Source organism: Kogia breviceps, chromosome 1, assembly GCF_026419965.1.
Source record: "Kogia breviceps isolate mKogBre1 chromosome 1, mKogBre1 haplotype 1, whole genome shotgun sequence".
NCBI lineage: Eukaryota > Metazoa > Chordata > Mammalia > Artiodactyla > Physeteridae > Kogia > Kogia breviceps.
The window spans coordinates 196,749,224-196,771,884 of NC_081310.1; the positions used below are offsets into that span (position 1 = coordinate 196,749,224).

Genomic DNA, 22,661 nt, shown 5'->3' on the forward strand with positions numbered 1-22,661 from the left:
TTAAAAAGAATGAATGGGACTTCCCTGGTGGTGCAGTGGTGAAGACTCTGCCCTCCCGATGCAGGGGGCCCAGATTCAATCCCTGGTCAGGGAGCTAGATCCCACATGCGTGCCGCAACTAAGAGTTCACATGCCTCAACTAAGGAGCCCGTGAGCCACAACTAAGGAACCCTCGAGCCGCAACTAAGGAGCCCACGTGCTGCAGCTAAGGAGCTGGAGAGCTGCAACTAAGGAGCCCGGCTGCCGCAACAAAGACCCCGCACAACCAAATAAATAAATAAATAGTTTTTTTTAAAAAAAGAATGAATGGGGCTTCCCTGGTGGCGCAGTGGTTGAGAATCCGCCTGCCGATGCAGGAGACACGGGTTCGTGCCCTGGTCCGGGAAGATCCCACATGCCGCGGAGCAACTAAGCCCGTGAGCCATGGCCGCTAGGCCTGCGCATCCGGAGCCTGTGCTCCGCAACGGGAGAGGCCACAACAGTGAGACGCCCGCGTACCGCAAAAAAAAAAAAAAAAAAAAAAAAAAGAATGAATGAATGAATGAAAGATTACATGGGACTGAATAACACAAAGAAAACTGTGAGTGGGAACCCACTCCCCACCCCCAGGTCAGGACAAGCAGTCTTTCAGAAGGAAAACAAAGTGATGAGATTCATAACTTCTAGGGAGAAGAAAAACTGGAAAGGGATCTGACTTTGAGAAGCTTACCTCCAGAGCAAAGCAAAGAAATAATGAAGTCAGTATAAGAGGAAAAACATTTGATTTTATTAACAACAGACACTTTGTAGCACTTAACCTGCTATACATCATGCTGTAACACACCATATCTATAGCATATAGTCTGTGAAACTAACTTGATTAAATGACAACACATTTATTGGATCTTTATGTTATTAGCAGCATTTAAAATGCTATTTTCATCACATTCTTTTAAAATGAAGAAATAAGAAAAGCTGTATATTTGCACGTTCTGAATAATGCATTCATTTGTGTGCTATTTCTGGAAGAATGAAACTGACCTTCACCAGGCAAGATAAACATCTGAATATTGGTCCCATTACCTCTTTGGGTCCAGTTGTTCCAGAAAGGAAGCTGAGCGTGGGCAGTGTGTGTGTAGAACACCCTCACGTCTTGAGGGGCAAGCAGGTCAACGAAATGAGAGGACGCTAAGAACTCTTTCTTACAATGCAGGATCGAAGGAGCCTGTTCAGAAACGTGCACTAACCTTCCGGACAGAAATGAAAAAACTGCCACAAAGGTATCCTACGAAAAATATTTAAAGTAAATGCAAAATATTGAGATACATAATGGCAATGTTCCCTGAATAAATTTCGTCTAGACGCCTACCATGATCAATAGCTTAATACCATGATCAACAGCTTAAAACACACACACACACACCCACACACACCCCTGCAAAGGCAACAAATCGCTGTAAATCCTGCACTGTTCCTTCTGAAGGTTTAAGTTCTGCCAAACAATGCACCAGCTCATTCTACACCGACTAAACAGAGTGTATACACTGTATACACTTCTGATTCCCTCTCCTTTGCAAACTGTACCTGGAAGGACTGTCTTCTCTTCACCCATGCATATTCCAGGCTTCAAGACCAAGCTCAAGATTCACTTGCTCCAAGATGTTGCCTTTGGCAAACCTCATTACATAAGAACCATTTCTCTAATGTGTTCCCTTAGACATAAACATAACTTATTTATAATCGGCCACTGTTTGTACCTGCTAGCAAGTGGCATATGTTTTCCTCTCTAGATTTACTTTGAAGATCTTAAAGGGAAAATGTTTTCCTTAAACTTTTTTTTCCCTTAAATCTCCATAGCACCTACTACAGTATTATAAACACATCAGTTAGTAAAATAAGCACTGTACCATTAGGGATAGCTCATGCTCCAATACTATAAAATCTTTAAGTTACATTTATGTTGAGGTCTACACATAAATTAAGTAATCTCCATCATATCAGTAAAAACATGAGGCTCAATTATTCTGTCAACATGAAGAGATTCAAAAAAGATATACTATATATCTCTTCCAAAATTTTACAAAAAATGACAGCATCTCAACTCACCTGTTCTATAAAATCCAGTTGTTACAACTTGAAGTAGTAGGTATTGGAACTAAGAATGATATAAATAGACATTAACAATTTGGAGATTAGAATAAGATGCAGGAAATCACTCTGCAGTGTTATTTTTTTCTTCATTTGCGAGAACTCAGGGATGCTAAGGAGAGAGAGGCACCTCATGACGGAAGCAAAGCCAACTACTACTTATGTGTTGCTTCCAGTTTTTAGATGTTTTCTCTGGCAAGGGCAGGAGAAACTCCACAAGGCCTCTTTAGCAGTTTTCTCCTATGCCTGACCTCAAATCGTGGTTACTGAAATGCTCAGTTATTATTTTAAAAAATCGACATCTAGATAAGATCGTTAGGAAAAATCACCCAGGTTGATATGGCAAAATTTGTGAATTCTTACTGTGTTTTTGGAAGTGTGCTCTGAAGCAATAGTGGCCAGCTCCTCAAGACTGTACATTGTCACGTCTGCTTGAGGCGCTCCATTCTGACTGAGAATCTGGAAAAACTCACTGTTTGCTAAGAAACACAGGAAAATAAAGAGGTAGTCCAGTGACAACAGTATCTTTAGGAAATCATTTTTTATCAGTATAAAAGCAGGCTTGCTTTTTAGGATGAGGACACCTCAGCATGTTTTCTTGAAACCAGATCATTTTCATCTTTCACCTAAAATACTGATAGTTGTACAAGCTTAAGATTTTGAATTTTATGAATTCTGCATGTTCCAGATCACAAGGAATGAGATACATTGAAGGTACCAAAACAAGGTACCGAGACCAAAAATTCCAAATACACACACAGGAAATCTGTATGGCAGAAACATTACTCCAGGATTCAGGAACTATACACCATCTATGAAGCCACAGAGGTTTGTGCTACAGAATGTGTATTTTTAAAATCCCTTGAGAAGAAGTCTGAAAAGTCATAAAAAGAAAAATATGTTTACAACCATTCGTTTTTAATTTGGTAAATTCCTGATACATCATGACTGTATTTTAAAAGTATGTCTATGGCAGGGAAATGTAAATGCATTTAATCAAGTGTTTTTTTCCCCTAATAGTTACAGAAGACAATATTCTTTTAAAAAGTGAATCTTCAAAATGTGCTTATGCCGAGCTCTACTCTCCTGAAACAAATCAGCAAAATACTGCACACTTACTAAGCTATGACACAAATAAGGTTCTCTGAGCGCTCATGTGAAAAACTAAGATGCTAAGACCATCAGCGTAGATTTGCACATCTCACACAAAGCACCGTAAAAAGCTCACAACATTTCTGTGCCTAAAGCCAGGCAGACAACTGCTCTGGCCCGGCTGCTGTTTACGAGCAGTGGTGTCCGTGCTCGACGGTATTCCCTCTCCAGCCCGCTTACCTTGCACGCCGTGTACGCATAGTTGAGAGCATCCAGGGTGCTTGGTTTACTCTGTCTCTCTGACGGGAAGTATTTTTTCATTTCTTGGACAACCGTTATAAGGTCTTTGGAAACTCTGTTTTGATCTTGCGGTTCACTGTAAGATAAAAAAGATTCTACATTCGCACTTTCAACTATAATAAGTCAACTTTTACTGAACAGCGTATTTCATGCCAGGCCCGCTTTCTAAGCGCTTAACGTGGATCAGCTAGCTCATTTAGTTCACAGATTTATTATCCACCACTTTTTTTTTTTTTTTTTACAGGTGGAGAATCCCAGGCAAAGAAATTGGTAAACATCAAGCATTTTCCACTCTCTCATTCCCACTTCAGCCCAGAGTCAGCTAAATTCCTCAACCACTTTTTACCTTTTGGTTAATTTCCTTCAGTTTACCCAGGGTATTTCATTCTAAATTGTCTGAGTCTCCTTAAACTTTTTCCTAGGCTTACAAACCAAATATAAAAAGATGTAAGCCCGCCTTTCCCCTCTACTACCCCAGAAGAGAACAACAAACACATCAGGTTATTTCACCTGTTGCTGGTCTGCACGTATTTGCTCCGCAGCTGGTATTTCCGGCTCCACATCTCAGCAGAGTCCTTCCCCAGCGCCCCAGGACCGCTGGCCTGTGGTCCTTCAAGTTCATGAGGCTGGCCCCGCCTAGAGTCCTGAGATTTACCACCGGACACTTCTAGATCTTCACAGGGATCCATCGCTCGCCCGGCAGTCCTCAGTCTGTCGCCTGCTACTTTGCGATCGGCGACGGAAATGTACTTCTCATTTTGGTCCAGGCCATCGTCTCAGAGAAAATGTCAGTCATCACAAGCCGGCAAGTAGAGGAACACTTTCTGCTCCTCCGGGGGCACTTTTCTCCCCAGGATTTCCCTGCAATCTTGGACGTCTCCGCTCACGGGAAGTCCAGCCTGGAGGGGGACTGTGGAAACAAAGGTGACAAGTGTCAAGAGAAACACAATCTGATGCTGGAAGCTCGGCTGTGGCTCGCGGGCTGGGTGGACAGCCCCGGGGGGATCCCGGCCCCGACCGCCCCGAGAGTCGGCGTGCACCCAGGACCCGGACCCGGCAAGGGGCAACTTGAAGCACAAAGTTCCCACAGCGCAGGACAGGCTCGGGGCGACGGCGCCCGGCGGGTCCCGAGGCCTCCCCGCCCGGGCCGAGTCCTCACCCGCCGCTGCCGCCGCCGCCGCCGCCTCCCACGGACCCGCGAGCCGCCTCTCGCCCAGCTGACCTGGCCCCACTCAGTCTCGAGGCCCGCAGCGTGCCAGGCGGTCGAGGTCGCCGCGCCCCCCGTGCACCACGTGACGCGGTCCCGCCCCCGGGTCGTACGATTGGTTGCCGCTGCCGGCTCTGCGGGACCCCATTGGCCTGGGGGCGGGACCCGCGCAGGGGCTCCCAGGTTACTTAAGCCGAGGCGAGTGAGCGGCGCAAAGGTCCCGGAGCTCGTTACGTAACGCCGGGGGTCGGCCTGAGGACGGCGCTCGGCCAATCCCGGCCGGCTGGCACGTAGGGAGGGGGCGGAGAGGCCCTGAGGAGGCTCCAGTCCCTGCCCCTCTCCCGGCCCCGGGGGATGGGCCCCGGGGGCCGCTGGAGTGAGCGCGGCAGTGATAGGGCGCTGGAGCCGCCAGTCATGAGGGGGCGGGCCCAGGGCGGTGGGGCAGGCGGGGCCTGCGCGGCCTCCACGTGAGCGGCCGCGGCTCCCCCAGCTCCAGAGTCAGGGAGAGCGGTGGAGCACTGCGGGTGGGTCGGTACCACGCTGGGCAGATGTCCCAGCGCCTTCCCTGCGTCTTCTCGGGTTCCCGTCGTTTCCATTTTTCTTAACGACTTTCTTGCTCTCGCTCCTGCGGACTCTTAAGTGAGGGCCTCTGAGGACCCGGCAGTGTAGCAGCCCTGGAAAGATCAAACCCGGTTTTCAGAAGCGGAATTCTGACAGTGAAACTTAAAACATTTCCCTGGTCTTCCTAAAGATTCACTTAGCAACTGGAGGAAGACAAGTGTCTGTAAAAGACATTATTTTGGGAAAGGAAGGTGTAGAGAAGGCCTTTAAAAAACACCGTCGGAAGGCTCTCTTTATTTGTGTCTCGACTCCTCCGAAATGGAAGGTGCCATGTAGAACTCCGCCCCTCTCCGGTGCCTGGTACATCAGAAATCTTAAGTATTGGTTGGATGAATGAAAGGAATTGTAAATAAGAGGAGGGGAAAGTGAAGTGTGGTAACTGTTCATATTAGGTATTGGACAAACCACCTTATTTCTCCAAATGATGCTTACTCTCTTCGGAATCTCTATTTTGTTAAACTGCATTCGTTCAGCAAATATTTACTGAGTGCAGGTCTGGGGATGGCAGGTTTTGATGAAGGGAGAACAGAGAACTCTTTTCCACATGCCGTGTTTGAGATGTGCACTAAACATCCAGGTGGAGTGAGTGGTCAGGTAGGCAAATTGGATCTCCCAGCTGGGAACTTAGGGGAGAAGCCGGGGGTGGAGATACAGCTTACATTTGGCGGTCGTCAGAGTCTCTATGGAGTTTACAGTGATGGGTGAAATGGCGTCAGTGAGAGAGTGCCCATAGAGAGAAAAGGGCCAAAGGCCAAGATTTGGGGCACACAGAGATTCAGAGGTCAGGCAGAGAACCAAGCAAAGAATAAGGAGCCATAGATGAGGTTGAAAGAAAGCCAGAGGAGTGTGGGGTCCTGGAAGCTTGATAACGAAGCATTTCAAGGAGAGAGCTGGCAATTTTATCAAACGCTGGTGATAAGCAGAGTGAGACAAAGGCTGAGAATTTCCTGTTGGGCTTCAGCAAGACCTTCAGGTGACCTTGGTTAAAGACGTCTGTCTCCGTGTTGTGGACTGAAGAAAAGTAGGATGTGAGGCAAAGACTACAGGGACCTAGGGAGGAATTCTGCTGTGATGGGCTATAGGCAAGTGTTGTTGGCTGGAGGGCGGGCTGTGGGCATCGCTGTTAAGTGATGGGGTGATCCAATAAGAAGGGAGAAGTGAATGACGCAGGAGGGAAGGGCTGCAGACAACAGGCAGTTGCCAGAGAGAAGTCCTTCAGGAGGCTGGGGACCCAGAGCCTCGGCCGGAGGCGGGCACTTCTCCCAACAGGGGATTGTCCGTCTTGGCGGCATAAAGCCAAGTAGAAGATTTCTAAATGCACTTAGCTTACTGTTCAAAGGATGAGAAAAATATATATTATTTTCTAATAATTATACCATAATTGGTTTATTTAGTAAATTCTACTTTTACAGATTGAATTTTCTGCTACTGTGAAAAGCAGCTCAGTTGGAAATAAGTTTGCTTATTTTTAAATGCACTAAGCAGTCTGGTCAATTTTATTTTATTTTATCTTATTTTTTAAGGTATTATTTATGTATTTATTTATTTTTGGCTGCATTGGGTCTTTGTTGCTGTGTGCAGGCTTTCTCTAGTTGAGGCGAACGGGGGCTGCCCTTCGTTGCGGTGCGTGGGCTTCTCATTGCGGTGGCTTCTCTTGTTGCGGAGCACGGGCTCGAGGCGCCTGGGCTTCAGGAGTTGTGGCTCGCGGGCTCTGGAGCGCAGGCTCAGTAGTTGTGGCGCACGGGCTTAGTTGCTCCACGGCATGCGGGGTCTTCCCGGATCAGGGCTGGAGCCCGTGTCCCCTGCATGGGCATGCGGATTCTTAACCACTGCGCCACCAGGGAAGCCCGAGTCTGGTCAATTTTAAAGCAGATAATTAATCATCATTCAGAACCAATAAAAAAGTTACCATACTTTAAGAAACATTTTATTGTCGATGCAGATCTAGAATTATCGTGTAAGAGACACAAGTCATTAGAAAATACAAGACACGGGGAATTTGCCTCCATTCTTTGCCTGAAGTTGTTGACACAAAGGAAGAAGTAAGTTCACAAACATTCCATTTCTCCTCTGGGTGACGGACAGGGCTGGGACTCCCTCCCACCTCTGAGGTGAGCCATGGTCACCTGACCTGCTTTGACCAATGAAACATGAGCAGAGCTGCGGCTCCACTTCCAGGCGCAGGCGTTGAGAGCCAGTGCACAATTCCTGCTGGTCCCTTCCTTCCGCAGTGATAACCGGAGACGAATGTTTACAGGAAGTCCCCTCACCCCACCCCCCGGGGACTGACGACAGAGCCTTCCTGCTGACTGGCGTGGGACACAGAGCTCGAGCAAGGAAAAAACTGAGCCTTGGCGATTTGGGAGGTGTCTGCTACATAGCACACCTCCAGCGTATCCTGAGTGCCATAGATGGTGGCCAAAAAGAGCAGCAAGTCCAGTGGACTTGGCTAGTGCGGTCGCTGGGTAGGTGATGGTGCCGTTTCTGGAACAGACACTGGGAATGATCGGAGGAGGAACGTGGGGCAGGGGATGCTTCCTTCTGTCTGGGGAACGCTGAGTTTGAGAGGCTTGTGTCCAATAGGCCAGGCATCATCAGCAGATGAATGAATAGAGGGACCATGAGAACAGATAAGATGGCCTGGGGAGGGTAAGGAGAATGGAAATAGAAGTCCCTAAGGAAGCCTGGCATTTAAGGGAGAAGCAGAGAAGAAGGAGCCGCTTTATGGTAGAGTTTCCTTTGAAAATGGCACCGAAAGTTCATACATATTTCATTATGTCATGCTCCTGAACAAAAGGCACGATTCTACAGTTCGTACTCTCCCAGGGACACAATCGCGTGTCACACAAGAGAAGCAGTGACCGTCTATCCGAGGCAATGGAAAAACATCAACCTGCTTGTCGCAGGATTCTGTTGAAAACTGGCATTGTATTGTGAACATACGCAAGTCTCCTTCCGCCCGTATTACATTGTTCCCCGGGGCTCGCAGAGTAAAAGTGGAAGTTCAGTCAAGGGGAAAGGTACGCAGGATGAAAACAAGAGGCGTCCCTCTCATACCCAGTCTTCCCACGGCCCACGTGGGCAGCGACCTGGTCCAGCACATAGCGGCCGGCTCTACACAAACAAGTCACTTCTGAAACACCATATATTTAAGAAGCTCAAAAGCCAAATGCTGAACGTTTTAGGACTCATAAGCAAGCCAGTTCCCCACTCATCTCCGCTACTGAAAAGCACTTTTCACCTGGGGAGTGGTATGCAAGGAACTCAGAGTCCTCAGGGAGGGGGCTGGTGAGCGAGTAAAAGAGGAAGGGGACTTGGGGTCTGCAAGGGAGAGGGAGGTGGGGCGGCAGGGAACGCCGTTTACTTAGGCCTTGGACCAGGCTCAGCTGTTCCCCTACAAGCAACACAAGCACCAGAGTTATGTTTATAAACACTTTATTCAGTTTATTATAGTGGGCGACTTCCCAGCTAAACGCACAGATATAGGCCAAGTGTTCCTGGGTTAACGCAGCGGCCAGTGGGTTACATGGGACTGAGCATCAAGGCCAAGGCGAGAGCACCGAGGTTTCGGAGTCAGACCCAGCCGGGGGCCTCAGCTGAGGGCGGGCCGACGCCCCCACACTGACAGCTGCTCCTTTCTTCCCAGGTGGGCACACTGCACGGCATTATTTTCAACTTCACACCATTTCACTGATGTCAGGGGCACAGGTATTACAGAAATGGAACCTGGGTCCCGGTGCACCTTAACTATTGCTTTGTAAGTCACAGACCGGCGTGTGAACAACAATTTTAGAATATTCTGCTAACGGTGAGCCACAGGGTGGTAAGACTCCTTTGCCCCTCAGTGCCTCCTTGTCTGTTTTCATTCCTACCTGAATTCCTGTCCTAAAGCCACACAGCCCGATGTCCAAAGTCTCAGGCACACAACAAAAGCCTCTCAGATGACAACAGCTATTCCCAAAGCAGCATCTTATGCAGACAAGTCTGTGACATCAAAGAAAGAAAGTGTCTCTGGTTAACTGTCCTCTGTAAAAGCTCGTCCCCCCTGACCAATGCCTAATCGAGAGCATAATTTAGAAGACAGATTTAGGAAGTGGCCTAGGGATCAAAATAGGAAGCAAACTCCAAAAAGCTATCGTCCGTGGGGACTGGACCAGAAAATGACCAGTTCACAGATGGTCTCACTTGAAGGCTACAGAACTGTTGCTCACATAATTGTTAGAAACATACTGGGGTCTACAGCTGATAGTCTGCAGACGGCTGGGTGAAACTCTGGCCACAGGAATGAGATGGGCAGTCGAGCTGAAACCTTCTCTAACCCCCGGGAAAAGTGCTGGATCGGAAGGAGAGTCGCGAGACCTACAGCCTTTCCAGGGCAAGACCGGCCTGCCAGGATGTCAGAGGTTCACGCGCAACAGTACAATTTTAATTCTGAGGGGCACCTGAGTCCCACTGGTCACTGTTCTGAATCCATCTGCCAGGAACAGACTTGACATCTGACTGCGATTTAACTTTTTGGCAAAACAGAAACTTTGGTCACAGCCACAGTTCTATAAAAATGTTTTAACGAGGTTATTCTTTCCGATTAAAACAATATTTTTAGCAAGTGATACATAACAGTAACAAGAAAGTAAACATCTTCATATCTAACGCAGGAGCAAAAACCTCTTTACCAGCATCTTGTTTTAAATACAGCGAAAGAGTCAGCAGTGTTTATAAACAGTAGAGGGTTCTCTTAAAGGGAATCAGAAAAATAGCAAAATAAGGCACAGCCTGTATGTGTGTCAGGCAGTAGTGTTCTTTCTGGAAGGCACAAATTGGAGTCTGACTACCCAAAGGTTTAAAATGAGGGTAATGTCATATGACTAAGACAGCTAACTTGGAACAAATTTCCTTAAGCGGAACCACTGGCAATTAGTCAGGCAAGACTACTGCTAGGTCGTTACACTCTGCGACTTAAGAAGTCCTCTTCATCAGCCCATATGTGAATGTGAAAAGGCACTGTGCAAAATGGGGGCTGGGCTGACTACACCTCTAGCTTGGAGTGCATATTACAAAACAAAGGCACATTTCCTAGAAAACAAACTTTACAGTCACTAACAGAAAATAATCATTTTAGATATAACCGTAGGTAAGCTTGATAATATAGCAGGTTCTAAATCAAAACTCTTGAAGAGGTTTCTTGAACAGCAGGCTGGAGTTTCACTGGTTCTTCAGGAAGAAACACTCCACACTAATAAGCAGGGGAGATGCAAAAAAGTGGAAAAACAACAGTTTAGTCTTTCAGTGCAAATACAGAATAAACATCAAACACTGCAGTCTAAGTGTGAACAGAAATTCAATTTCTGTCCAGTTTCCTACTAGTGGCTTTTCTACATTTTTTGGAGGGCTAGAGGAGGCTGTCAAAAAAAGGATCCAGGGCTTCCCTGGTGGCACAGTGGTTGAGAATCTGCCTACCAATGCAGGGGACACGGGTTTGAGCCCTGGTCAGGATCCCACATGCCGCGGAGCAACTGGGCACGTGAGCCACAATTACTGAGCCTGCACGTCTGGAACCTGTGCTCTGGAACAAGAGAGGCCGCGACAGTGAGAGGCCCGTGCACCGCGATGAAGAGTGGCCCCCGCTTGCCACAACTAGAGAAAGCCCTCGCACAGAAACGAAGACCCAACCCAGCCATAAATTAATTAGTTAATTAAAAAAAAAATCATAAAATTCTGATACATACTACAACATAGATGAACCTTGAAGAAAAAAAAAAAAGCATCCAAGATATACTTCTTTAAACAGTTCTCACGTACCAGGCTACGAATGGCAATGGGCTGCTCCAATATTGTACACAGTAGCAGCAGTGATGATCATAATAACAGTAATGATAGTTGTGTGTATATATATTTATTTATATAACTATTATTATTATATGCCAGGCACCATCCTAAGCACCTTTTATATATTAACAGCTTTGTCCTCATAACAAACATATGAGGTAGGTACTATTATTATCCCCATTTTATACATGAGAAAACTGAGGTTCAGAGATATTAAATTACTTGCCCAAGGCCATACAACTGGATGGTGGAGCTAGGGTGCATCACAGGCAGTCCGTGCTTTTAATCGCTAGACTACAGTATTTCTCATAAAAGGAAACCTCTGATGAAAATATATTCAGAGAGAAAACTTACTTCCACTCATTCAGTGGAAATGAATAAATTTTCTCTAACTTCAGAGGATTACTGTTTATATCGGAAAATCTCAGACCCAGCACCCAAGTACTTAAAACACTTAATAGTGAAAACAAAAACCTCTGGGATAAACTAACATCTCCGAGGGAACTTTTATTTGGGGTTCTTGTGTATGCAGTCAGTTGTGAGCAGAGAAGACTTCTGCAGTGAGTTTGGAGCAGGAGAACTCACCAATGATGATGACGACGATGATGATGGCAACGCTGACCCCTATTGCCCACATCTGTAATGACACATAAGTCCATTTCACATTCGAAACTAGAGATGAACGTGCTTACCGAAGAGTATCATATAATATCGTTCTAGTCACAGAAGGAGAAATTAAGGTGTACCGCCAGCTGAAGTATTCATAATTTTTAGAGCCTAAACTTAATGTTCTCAATTAGGGCTTGGAAATTACTTATCTGCTTCTTATAACACATTCGAATGATCTGTGGTCCCTAGATAGGCCTGTGTGTATTGTTTTCCACCTAAAGAAGGGCTACTAAGCCTGTCCCATGTGTCAGAAAGCGTCACTTCCAACCCAGGAAGGGATCTGATCGCAGCACATTTCTTTCGCAGCTGTGTCACCTCTGCTTTGGGCCACGCTCCTTGCGCGGCTGCTTCCTGCTCTTCTGCGGAGCACACTGCGGCTTTCGAGCGGCTCTTTCCTTTGACGCTGGAGCCATTCACAGCCACGTGGAGACTGACCACCTGTCCAGCCCTCTCCTGCCAATCTGTGTGCAGGGCTGTGCTGGGGTGGAGGGCTGGAAGGGGCTTAGGTCTACGATTGATTTGGGGCGCTCCTGTTCTACATGCTTCTGAAGGTCGGCCCCAGAACATGGAGAGTTCCCAGTTACGGGGACAGGAAGAGGATACGCAGTCAGCGTTTTAGGTTCCGAGTCAACCCACACTTCCACCCGAGGGAAGGCAAACTCAAGATTCATGAAAGTCCAGGATTTGTAGCCTCCGTCTACCCTGACACTACAGAGGGTGACTTAAGGTAGAGACCAGTTAAAAGCGAACTACCTTGCAATTCTTCCACCAGTATTTCCTCTTCAGCTTGGCAGCACTCGTTTCAAATTGGGAGGCTCCTGCCTGCAGTGCGTCTGCGCGGTCGTCCAGCTCAGAGAGCTTCTGATCTCTTTCCAACACCTTATCCACGTTGACCCGCATGATGTCCACCACCTGACAAACAGGATCGCGCTCGGTTACACGTAAGGGAATATGAAGAACAAAACTCCTCGGTGAAATTTACCGGCATTTTTTTTTCAGGTCAGCACTTTACTACTTTGAGTCAAACTTCCATTCAAAAAAAAGAAAAAAGGGCTCACCCTTTCAAGTTAAAAACACGCGGCAAACTAGGAATAGAAGGGAACTTCCTTAACATAGTAAAGGGCATCTATGGAAAACCCCATAACTAACATCCATGCTCAATGGGGAAAGACAAGGAGGCCCACCGTCACTACTGTTGTTCAACATTGTACTGGAAGTTCTGGCCAGAGAAATTAGGTAAGAAAAAGAAATAGAAGGCATCCAAATTAGAAAAGAAGTAAAGTGATCTCTATTTGCAGATGTTTCCATGTACAGAAAATACCAAAGTATCTACCAAAAAACCCTACTAAAGTCAGTAAACAAACCCAGTAAAGTTTTAGGGTACAAGATCAATAGCCATAAATGAGCGTGCTTCCATACACTAGCAATGAAAAGGAAATTAAGAAAACAATTCCATACAGTAACACCCAGAAGAATAAAATACCTAGGGATAAATTAAACCAAGGAGGCCAAAGACTTGCACACTGAAAACTGTGGAACACTGCTGAAAGGAATTAGACCTAATGAAATGGGAAAACATCCCATGTTCATAGATTGAAAGACTTAATATTTTTAAGAGGGCAGTACTCCCCCAAGTGATGTATATATGTATAGATTCAACACAATCTCTATCAAAATTCCAATGGCTTTTTTTTTTTTTTTTTTTTTTTTGCAGAAAGGGAAAAACCAATCCTCAAATTCGTATGGAATTCCAAGGGGCCCTGAATACCCAAAACAGTATTGAAAAAGAAAAACAAAATTGGCGGAGTCACACTTTCCATTTTCAAAACTTGGTGCTGGGACAACTGGACAGCCACTTGATGAAGCTGGACTCTTACCTTACCCCAAATGCAAAAATTAACTCAAAATGGATCAATGATCTGAGTATACAGCTAAAACTATAAACCTCTTAGAGGAAAACGTAAGAGTAAATCCTTACAACTTTGAATTTGGCCATGGATTTGAGACCAAAAGCAAGAGCAAAAAGAGAAAAAAATAGATAAATTGGACTTCATAAAAATTAAAACCTTTTGTGCATCAAGACATTGTTGTCATGGATGTGAAAAGACAATCCACAAGATGTAAGAAAATATTTGCAAATCATGTATCTGACAAAGATTTAATATCCAGAATATATAAAGAATTCTTACCAACCAACACCAGAAACAGACTACCCAATTAAAGAACTGGCAATGGACTTGAAAAGACATTTCTACAAAGAATGTATACAAACGGCCAACAAGCACACGAAAATATATTCAACATCATTGGTCATTAGGAAATGCAAATCAAAACCATGATGAGTTACTAACTCATACTCATTAGGACGGCTATAACCAAAAAAATGGAAAATAACACGTGTTGGTGATGATGTGGAAGAACAGGAACTCTTGGACATGGCTAGTGGGACTGTAAAAGAGTAAGTACATCACTGTGGAAAAGTCTGGCAGTTCCTCAGAGAGTTAAACGTAGTATTACTATATGATCCAGCAATTCTACTCCTAGACCCATAACCAAGAGAAACAAAAACAGGTGTACACATAGAAACTTACGTGCAAACGTTTACAGCAACACTACTCATGACAGCCAAAAGGTGGAAACAACTCAAAAATCCACCAACAGATGAATGGATAAACAAATTGAGGTATCCATGTGCCACGGAATACTACTCAGCCATAAAAATGATGTACTGATAAACGCTACAACTTTGTAGAACACGTGATGCTAAGTGAAAGAAGCCAGACACAAAAGGCCTTTTGTACCCCTTTTATATGATATATCCAGAATAGGCAAAACCATAGCAACAGAAAGCCAATTAGAGGCTACCGTTCGGGGGGAAGGGGGAATGGGGAGTGATTACTAAATGCATCCAGGCTGTTCTTCAGGGATAAAGGGAAAAACTGAAACTAGACCGAGGGAATGGTTGCATAACATTGTGAAAATACCAAAGACCCCTGAATTGTACTCTTTAAAATGGTTAAGTGTATGTTATGTAAATTTTACCTCAATCTAAAACAGAACAAAACAACTCACTTTAGTAAAGAAAAAGGACCCAATTTGATTTCATAAGTTAACAGAAGTTTCATGTAGGATGGAATTAGAATGGGTTTCTCAGCATGAAAATGTAAAAATTTCAGAATTAAGGTCATAAACGAAACCTTCAGACCAAAATATTACCATATGATTTAACAACAGAATCTAATATTAGCTTAACTCTGCTTTTTAAGGCAGCTAAATGCAGAAAGACCCAGATATCCTTGTTCAGCAGTGATGGCTTTTAGGACTCTGGAGATATTAGTACTAGCTTGAATTTCTCAAACAATTTTCCATTGTAGGTCTGCATCTATGGGGCAGAACAAAAGACGCTTTGAGGGTCTCCGAACTCAGGAGGCCCACAGATACAGGTCTGTTGGGTAGAGCAGTTCCCAGCACCTGCCTTCTGCACGTCAACAGGCAACAATCTACAGGGACTTGCTGGGCGGGGTAACTAGTACGTCACGCTACTGGAAAAAGAATGTTAATGAAAAATCTGGTCAGAAGGATTGATCCTGGCTTGCGCAATCTATACGCCTAATCCCTAAAATTCTATTATCTTACTTTATAAAGTGGTTCTTTTTTCTTCTCTAATTTTGTATTTACTGTGGCAAAATATACATTATAAAGTGACTCTTGAAGGAATGGTCTCAGAGAGGAGAGCCTGTACTTTAGGTATGTGATTCGGTCGCAGGAAAACAAGCTTGAAACCAATAGGACATGACTTCTCAGAAGCTTAGATGAGGGCTTGCAAAACAGTAGGGGACAAAATGTTGTTACATTTATGACAGTCAAAATTTACTTTACATCCACACTTCTACGATCCTTTTTCTAAACCGAGCTATTCCCCGAGTGTTCCCATGTTGGCTTATGATTCATGTTTTCAGCACTTCTGGGCAATACCTCATCCACTTGATTTTGGGTCTGCTGAAGTCTTCTACTACTGCCAGAGGCAGCGCTTGACCCTGCCGGCGCGCTTGTAGTCCTGAAACACGTAAAGACACAAGTGTGAGTAAGTTAGGGTTCCGAAAACACTTCTGCAAGTATGAAGATGTACCGGAGGAGCCTCAGGGTTAGGGATTTCAGAACTAAAGCAGAAAAAGAAAATCCTTCCTGCATCAATGAACAGAGGTTCAAATGACACCTCTTCTAATTCCTCTATAACTTTAAAGATTCACCCACGTGTTCAAAGGGACCAAGGTCTGAAGTGAAGGTTTAACAGGATCTCCTTCGTATCACTGAAGGACCTGATCCTAAGATAGGTAAACTCTGCTTTCCCATTTTTTATTACTTGTTTTAAGACCTACACCTACTTAAAGGCACTCAGTACTCTTCTGAGCTTTTCACTGTGGCAAGAATGGTCTTCATAGTTATGAACAATTATAGAATGCCCTTTTTCCAGTATGGAGAAACAGATTCACCTAGAGAAACAGAGTCAGAAACACCAGGATGTGGGGTTGAGGGGGCGTCAGTGGGAAAGGGAAGATGAAGCAGTGCTCCCTCTCTTAAGAGGTACTTCTTTTAAAATCCTCATCGAATGCTTTATTCTTCCCCCGGACAGATCTTTTTTGACTACTCTGGCTTTGAAGTCCTAATTGCTTCCATGACTTGGTTGGCAAGGCGTTGGTTTCTCAGATATAGAAATATATAGCCTTGCCTTCTCTAATAGATCACAGACTCCTGTGTCTTAGAGGTCTCCTCCCCGTGTCTTGCATACTACGGCCACTGATTCAACAGTTATTTTATACCTACCATGCGTCAAAGACCAGGGATGCAGCAGGTCCCACCCCTGCTCTCAAGAGAGTTTAGTGTCTGATCGATAATAGCGAAGGGCCACGTACTGGTGCATTTTCTCCAAGCACTTTCTCATTTAACCCTCAAAACTCTTTGAGGGGGACACTACTATTAACCTCATTTCAAAGATGAGTGAAGTAAGGTTTAGAAAGTCCACACCGCTGGCTGCAGTGGAGCCTGTGTTTAGACCAGGTTCTGTATAATTCTACGGATCCAGCTTTTAACCACCGCGATCTACTGGAACACAGCAGTCTCAAGCAGGAACACTCCAGAGGGGTGTCCCTAGTTCCTGGAAGGAACCCTGCAAAAGCACCCATTCCTTCCTCCTCTGCGGGTGAGGAATGAGCAAGCTGGAGCGGGGACACAGGGTCCTGGTGAACCTTGACACTTAGCGTTCTCGGAAGGTTACCCCGGGAAACTCCACGTTTTCAAGTACAAGAATGTTTCTGCTTAAAAAGAGAGCGGAGGCGCACAGCTCTGCGCCAGACTCCACTCTGACCGCAGGTGCCTTCACACAGGGCCCAGGTCTTTTCCCTTGCAACTTCCGGAGCCCAGCCCAGGCACCAGGCAGCGAGCAGGCTCTGCAGGACGAGGGCAGTGGTCACAGCTCCCCTCAGGGAACTTGGGGGCGGGGGGGGGGGAGGGAGAAAAGGGGAAGCCGAGGGGCGGGGGCGGCTCTCCCTACCTCCGGAAAACCCCGGCCGCCACGCCCTCGCCCCTTCCGCGTACACCCGCCGGCCGCGGGGCCCTCCCGGGCGGCCGGCGGCGCCGCGGGACCGACCTCTCCCGTCTGCAATCCGCACCCCCGGGGCCGCCGCCCGCCCCCAGGCCTCGGGAGCCCCCCGCGAAGGCCCGCACGGCCTGAGCCAGCGTCCGAGACGCGGCGGACGGGAACCGGGCCGGGCGGGGGGTCCCAGAAGTGGGCCGCCGCCCTCCGGGCCCGAGGCCGCTCCGCGTCGCTCCGTGTCACTCACATTTTGGCGGCGGCGGCAGCGGGCGAGGATCGGCGGACCGGCGCAGCGGGACCGCAGACCCGAGACCTAGGCGGGGCGACGCGGGGCCGGTGACGTCACCGGGATGGGCCGACGGGGTGGGCGGGGCGCGCGCGGCCGCGAGGGGGCGCGCCGGAAGGGGCCGGGCGTCCCGGGCGGGGCCCCCGCAGAGCGCGAAGGCAGGTCTCTGCGTTGCAGCTGCCCGTCCTTGGCGCTGCCGGTACGGACGCTGAGGCACGTGGTACGTTAGGCTCTGAAAAGAGACTGTGCAGATAAATGAAGGTGGGGGCGTTTTACGTTATTCTGGGCCCGTGGGTCATTTCTCTGGCCCTGACAGTACTGGAGACAGCCCATGGGCTTCTGCTGAACGTGCCGCACGAACCCGGTGGTCCTGAAGACCCGCCACATTTTCCCAAGAAACTTGTCAAAATGAGAGCGGAAGTTCATTCAGGGTATTTGTCACAGGCGTTGCTTGGATTAGGTTACCTCTCTTCGTGTGTTCATTTGTGACACGTGTATTTGTCACTGCACAGATCTTATTATAATCTGTTTATGGGAGCCTTGACATGAGGGACTGTACCTTAAACGTTTCTGTATTTACGGACCCCCAAGCACAAAGTATGTCAACTTTTGATTTCGGGTTGAGGCTGACGCAAAAATCTGAATGCAGTGAGTTACTGTGCAAGGTCTTTACGTTGTTACTGAAAGCATTCCTATCAACATAGGCAACTCCTACGTTAAACGAACAAAACGCCTCAGAACACCAGCAAGTCAACTGGCAGAGCAGATGAGAAATGAAAATAAACACCAAACTGTCTTTTCCAACTCGAAATGGCATAATTTGAAAAGGGAAATATTAGTGTATATTAGAAGAAACAAGAGAGTGTCACAGAGGTGGTGAGATTTGAGTTGGGTTAAGCAGCTAAAAAGAGAACTTTCCAGGCATGGGAGGAACAAACATCATGAACAAAGAAACAGTGGACATGGACATGGTTTGAACAGACCAACCAGGGTGTGCAGGTTGGGGCACAGGTGAAAATAAGGCCGAATAAAGACTGAAGATAAACAAGAAAGGCGAATGTCATTTCAATGCAGTGGGTTGTAGAAACCATCAAGGCCTCACGGATCTGGGAGATCTATCACGCAAAACTTCTCTGGCAGCAGCACTGGGATGGATTAGATGGAAGAGGGACCACCAGGGAGACAAGATGAGGCTCTGCAGTGAAAGGGAATGAGACTGATGACAGAGCTCTTGGAAAGGAAGGCTGGTATTAGTAGTCAGCTGAAAAGTGCCTTTTAAAAACCTGCAAAGGCTTTTAACTGAAAAGGTGAATTTAGATCGGTGTCTTTATGTCTCCGAAAAGTGCCCTTAGTCAAATGACTGATAGGTTGAGCGATGCCTGAGAAGATAGTTGACAAGTAATTGTTTTAGGAACAGTGGCTCCACTGAGAAATTTTTTCTTTCCTGTACGGATCTGAAACTATGTAACGTTTACGGTCAAGACACTGTATCGGGATAGAAGGAAATATTTGAAATGATTTCATATGGTGTGTAACGTGCTGATCACCTTGCATTTCAGTATCAGTTGAGTTTAAAGCAAAACACACATAGTATGGGGAAATTTTCTTCATTTTTAATTTACAGCAGAAAGAATATAAAGCATTCAGAAAACATTTTCCATATTTTAAGGGCAATTCAAAACATTTTGCATGGTTTCCAGCAGCTGAGTTCTTCAACAGATCCATTGATTCAATGATGCTTTACATGCACAGTTACAAAAATAAAACTTACAAAAAAGAAGACATCTAGACTAGTTTTACATGCAAGTCTCAGGGACCCCCCATTGGGCGCCAACTACTGTGTGGAACTGCCATAAGCGACCGTGCAGCCAGAGAGGGGTTCTAGTTATTGTCTCGATTTCGTTCACACAGTACAGCTGATTTCAAATGGGTAACAAGAATAGCAATTAAATCTTCAGGAGACAGAATAAGATTAGCTATTAATTTTATAATGAAATCCTACTCCTGGCACTTGGGAATTCAGATTATCCAAGAAAGCTGCGCTTACCTATCATCTTATATTCAAAAATTAAGATTCACAACCAAGAAAAAGCGGTCAGAAATGCTTCGTTTCAGTGGAAGTGCATTTGTACCTCACCTGGGTTTCACAGTTGTACTGGTAGGTTACATGGGTAGGTTTCGAACCTACTTCTATGCCCTCCATAAGAACGCTCCTAATTCTATGTCAATCTTTATCTTTCAGATTTTCTAACTTACTCAGCTAATAATGTAGCATGTGAAACATTAAAAAAAAAAATGAGCGTTAAAGCAAATCCACTGAGGTCATTACTCTTGTCAAAAGATGGGTTATTTGTACCAAGATGGAGTAAACATACCCAAATTCAGTATGAATAAAGGATATTCTGAAAGAGCTGGCTTTCACATTCTCTTCCCGTTGATGAATACAACTGTGTGTTTGTAAATTACTCAGTGTCCTCCTATAGGTCAAACTGTGTAAAACAATAGGTATTTGGGGGACCGCAACAGCTGCAACATAACCCACACATTTAAAAACAAAATTGAGTCAGGTCAGTTTACAAATGTACAGGTGGCTGCTAGTTGTGGGGCTGTCACTGTCGTCAAAGCTGATCACAAGCAGTAAGACATATACTGTACAGTAATTCGAGGTTGGCAGTGAAAGGAAGTAATTAAAAAACAAGTACAATTATAGAAAAGGCACCAAGAGCACTGACCCCAGTTTTTACCACAATCCTTTTGTATCTACCTTCCTTCTAAGACACCAGTTTAAAAGCTGATTTGTGAATATTTTTAGGCTTCACAACGAGCCTTGAGTTTTCACTTACAGTTGGCAGCCAGAACCAAGGGGAAAAAAACTAGTCTCTCAGCTTTACACCAACTGATCCTGAAACTTAACCTGGGAATTTTAAACTGGCATCAGCAAATGCGAACTTTATTCTCTCGATTGAACATTAGTAGTTGAGTTGTTAAAAGCATCAGATTTCTTTGGTTCCTCATTATGTGGAAATAGTAATCATATACCATGACATCCCTACGAGACCAGTTTGCATTCTTTTAATTTGTAGTTATTTTTTGTGCAATTTTTATTACATTTTCTGATTTCCAGCAGGAGATATGAAGACATGAGTCATCATTTTTCTACTTTGCATCCTATTTCTTTCGTCAGGTTTTGACCGTTCTAAGTGTTCTTTGTTGGAGTGAGTGGACGGTGTTAAGCTATATACTGATTCATCTCATGATTATCTGTTTAGCAAAAGTAACTTAATTTTTTTAAGCGATATCAGCATTCACATTACTTGGCACCATTGGCAAAAAGAAATTTTAAATAAAATAAAATAAACTCCTGGTAGCCAAAATTAAATGTAAACATACCCTTTTTTTTTTAAGTAATGTTACTCTGCCTTTTTTCCTAAGTCTTAATACAGTAGCTCTTTTTTTTTGCTGTTTAGTCATGCTTTAGCAAAATGTTCTTCTAAAGAACATTTAAAATAAAGTACTCTTATAGTGAAATAAAGTTTTTTTTTTGTTTCATTTTACAGACCATAGCCACTAATGCTTTGCTTTTGTTCACTTCTTTTTCTTGATTTCATGCACATATCTCTTTGTTTTAATATATACAATATATACAAACAATACATCCACATTTTTTCTTGCTCATTCAGACAAAACTATACAAATAATTTTATCTTGCCATGTTATTGACCTTTGTGAATAAAATATTTAGCAATTAATATAATCCCTTTCAAATATTTTCTCACTTTCCATTTCTACCTTCTATATATACACAGAAACTGCTCAGGTTGGATGAGATATAGCCAAAAATATGGAATTTACTGGCCAGAACGCAGCACCACACTGATCTTTTAGGTGGCAAATGTCCAGGCAAGGTTCATGATTCCTCAGAATGACTACAGTTTCCAAGGCGACTAAAAAAAGCTACATGCTTTACCAATTCTCTAAGTAATTCTCATTGCACATGAAAGTAAGGCAAAAAAATTAAAGTGCTGAACATGAGAAAAGGGACAAGATGCTGACTCTCCTCGCAGGTTCTTGGGAGGTGGTGGGGACAGAAAATAAATTTAAACTCTGTACGCTGTTCCTCATCATTTCCCACGCGTTACCCGTTTACCACGCACCCGCCCCTCTGCAAATTTCCACAAGACATTAATAACCTGCAGATTTTAAGTTGCATTAAGTGTGCTGTAAAGACGGAAACACAAACAGACAAATTAAAATCAACTAAACACAGTGAAGGAAATGAGAACACACGGACCCAATAAAGATTTGTATGATCTAAGCCCTCCACTGAGAATCAATCCCAAAGATTCAGCTTCTTGGAAATAACTGACAGGTGCAGGAACAGCATTCTCTTTGTTGCTAGTGCATCCCCACCTTTTCTTATCTATATTTTTGGTATAAATATTTGTACAGTTCCACACGATGTTTGAATACAGCCCTATGTGAGAAGGAAGACGGCTTCTTCCTAAGAGGAGGAAAGCCTCTTTCGATTCCTCGTGGTGTCTTGTTTGCCCATGATCCAACAGAAGATTGAATTCCAAGATGTCTTGCTGATCAAATTAAAAGTTGTCCATGAAAGTGCAAATGCAATGACCAAAACATTCCTGTTAAAATCCTGCAGCTCATCTCCCCAAAACTGCAGAGGGATTATGTTGTGTGTATGTGTGCATGTGTGTGCATGCGTGTGTGTGTGTGTGTGTGTGTGTGTGTGTGTTGTCGCATGTCTCTGCTAAAAACAGAAATGAAAACAGTCTGAAAAGCAGTGTCACATTGCTAAGGGATGCTGCTGTATGTCTTCAAGTTCCTTGGCCTTTTTCAATTCTTTCACTCTGGAAGAGAAACAAAACAAAAGGCCAGGTGATAACTATAGAGTGAAACTGTCACCACATAAAGGAAAGGGCAGG

General features: G+C 45.0%; 3 protein-coding genes across 25 annotated transcripts in view; all 3 read right to left on the minus strand.

The window, feature by feature from the left end:
* PER3 (period circadian regulator 3) overlaps positions 1–4,243 on the minus strand; it is a 61,025-nt gene extending 56,782 nt beyond the window's left edge. Inside the window, 5 exon segments of the mRNA XM_059052557.2 lie at positions 1,063–1,264; positions 2,491–2,606; positions 3,460–3,480; positions 3,483–3,595; positions 4,030–4,243. Coding sequence (XP_058908540.1) covers positions 1,063–1,264; positions 2,491–2,606; positions 3,460–3,480; positions 3,483–3,595; positions 4,030–4,208 — 631 coding nt within the window. The 5' untranslated portion in view covers positions 4,209–4,243.
* A 4,522-nt stretch (positions 4,244–8,765) lies between these two features.
* On the minus strand, positions 8,766–17,813 carry VAMP3 (vesicle associated membrane protein 3). The gene is made up of 5 exons (XM_059052532.2): positions 17,683–17,813; positions 15,818–15,899; positions 12,596–12,754; positions 11,759–11,810; positions 8,766–10,580 (listed from the first exon to the last, which is right to left on the minus strand). Coding segments are annotated over exons 1-5 (315 nt in total). The 5' UTR covers positions 17,685–17,813; the 3' UTR covers positions 8,766–10,560.
* A 1,499-nt stretch (positions 17,814–19,312) lies between these two features.
* Positions 19,313–22,661, minus strand: part of CAMTA1 (calmodulin binding transcription activator 1) — an 899,707-nt gene continuing 896,358 nt past the window's right edge. For all 23 annotated transcript variants that reach the window (XM_067018318.1, XM_067018274.1, XM_067018312.1 and 20 more), the window contains one exon: positions 19,313–22,586. In XM_067018318.1, coding sequence (XP_066874419.1) covers positions 22,523–22,586 — 64 coding nt within the window. In that variant the 3' untranslated portion in view covers positions 19,313–22,522. The remainder of the gene's footprint in view (positions 22,587–22,661) is intronic.

Bases quoted from the DNA above. Each gene is read 5' to 3' on its own strand.
- VAMP3 (XM_059052532.2), bottom strand. The intron at 12,755-15,817 runs GTATTGCCCAGA...CCTGTTTGTCAG, and splicing joins CCCAAAATCAAGTGGATGAG to GTGGTGGACATCATGCGGGT. The intron at 11,811-12,595 runs GTAGTTCGCTTT...GTGTCATTACAG, and splicing joins ACTGGTGGAAGAATTGCAAG to ATGTGGGCAATAGGGGTCAG.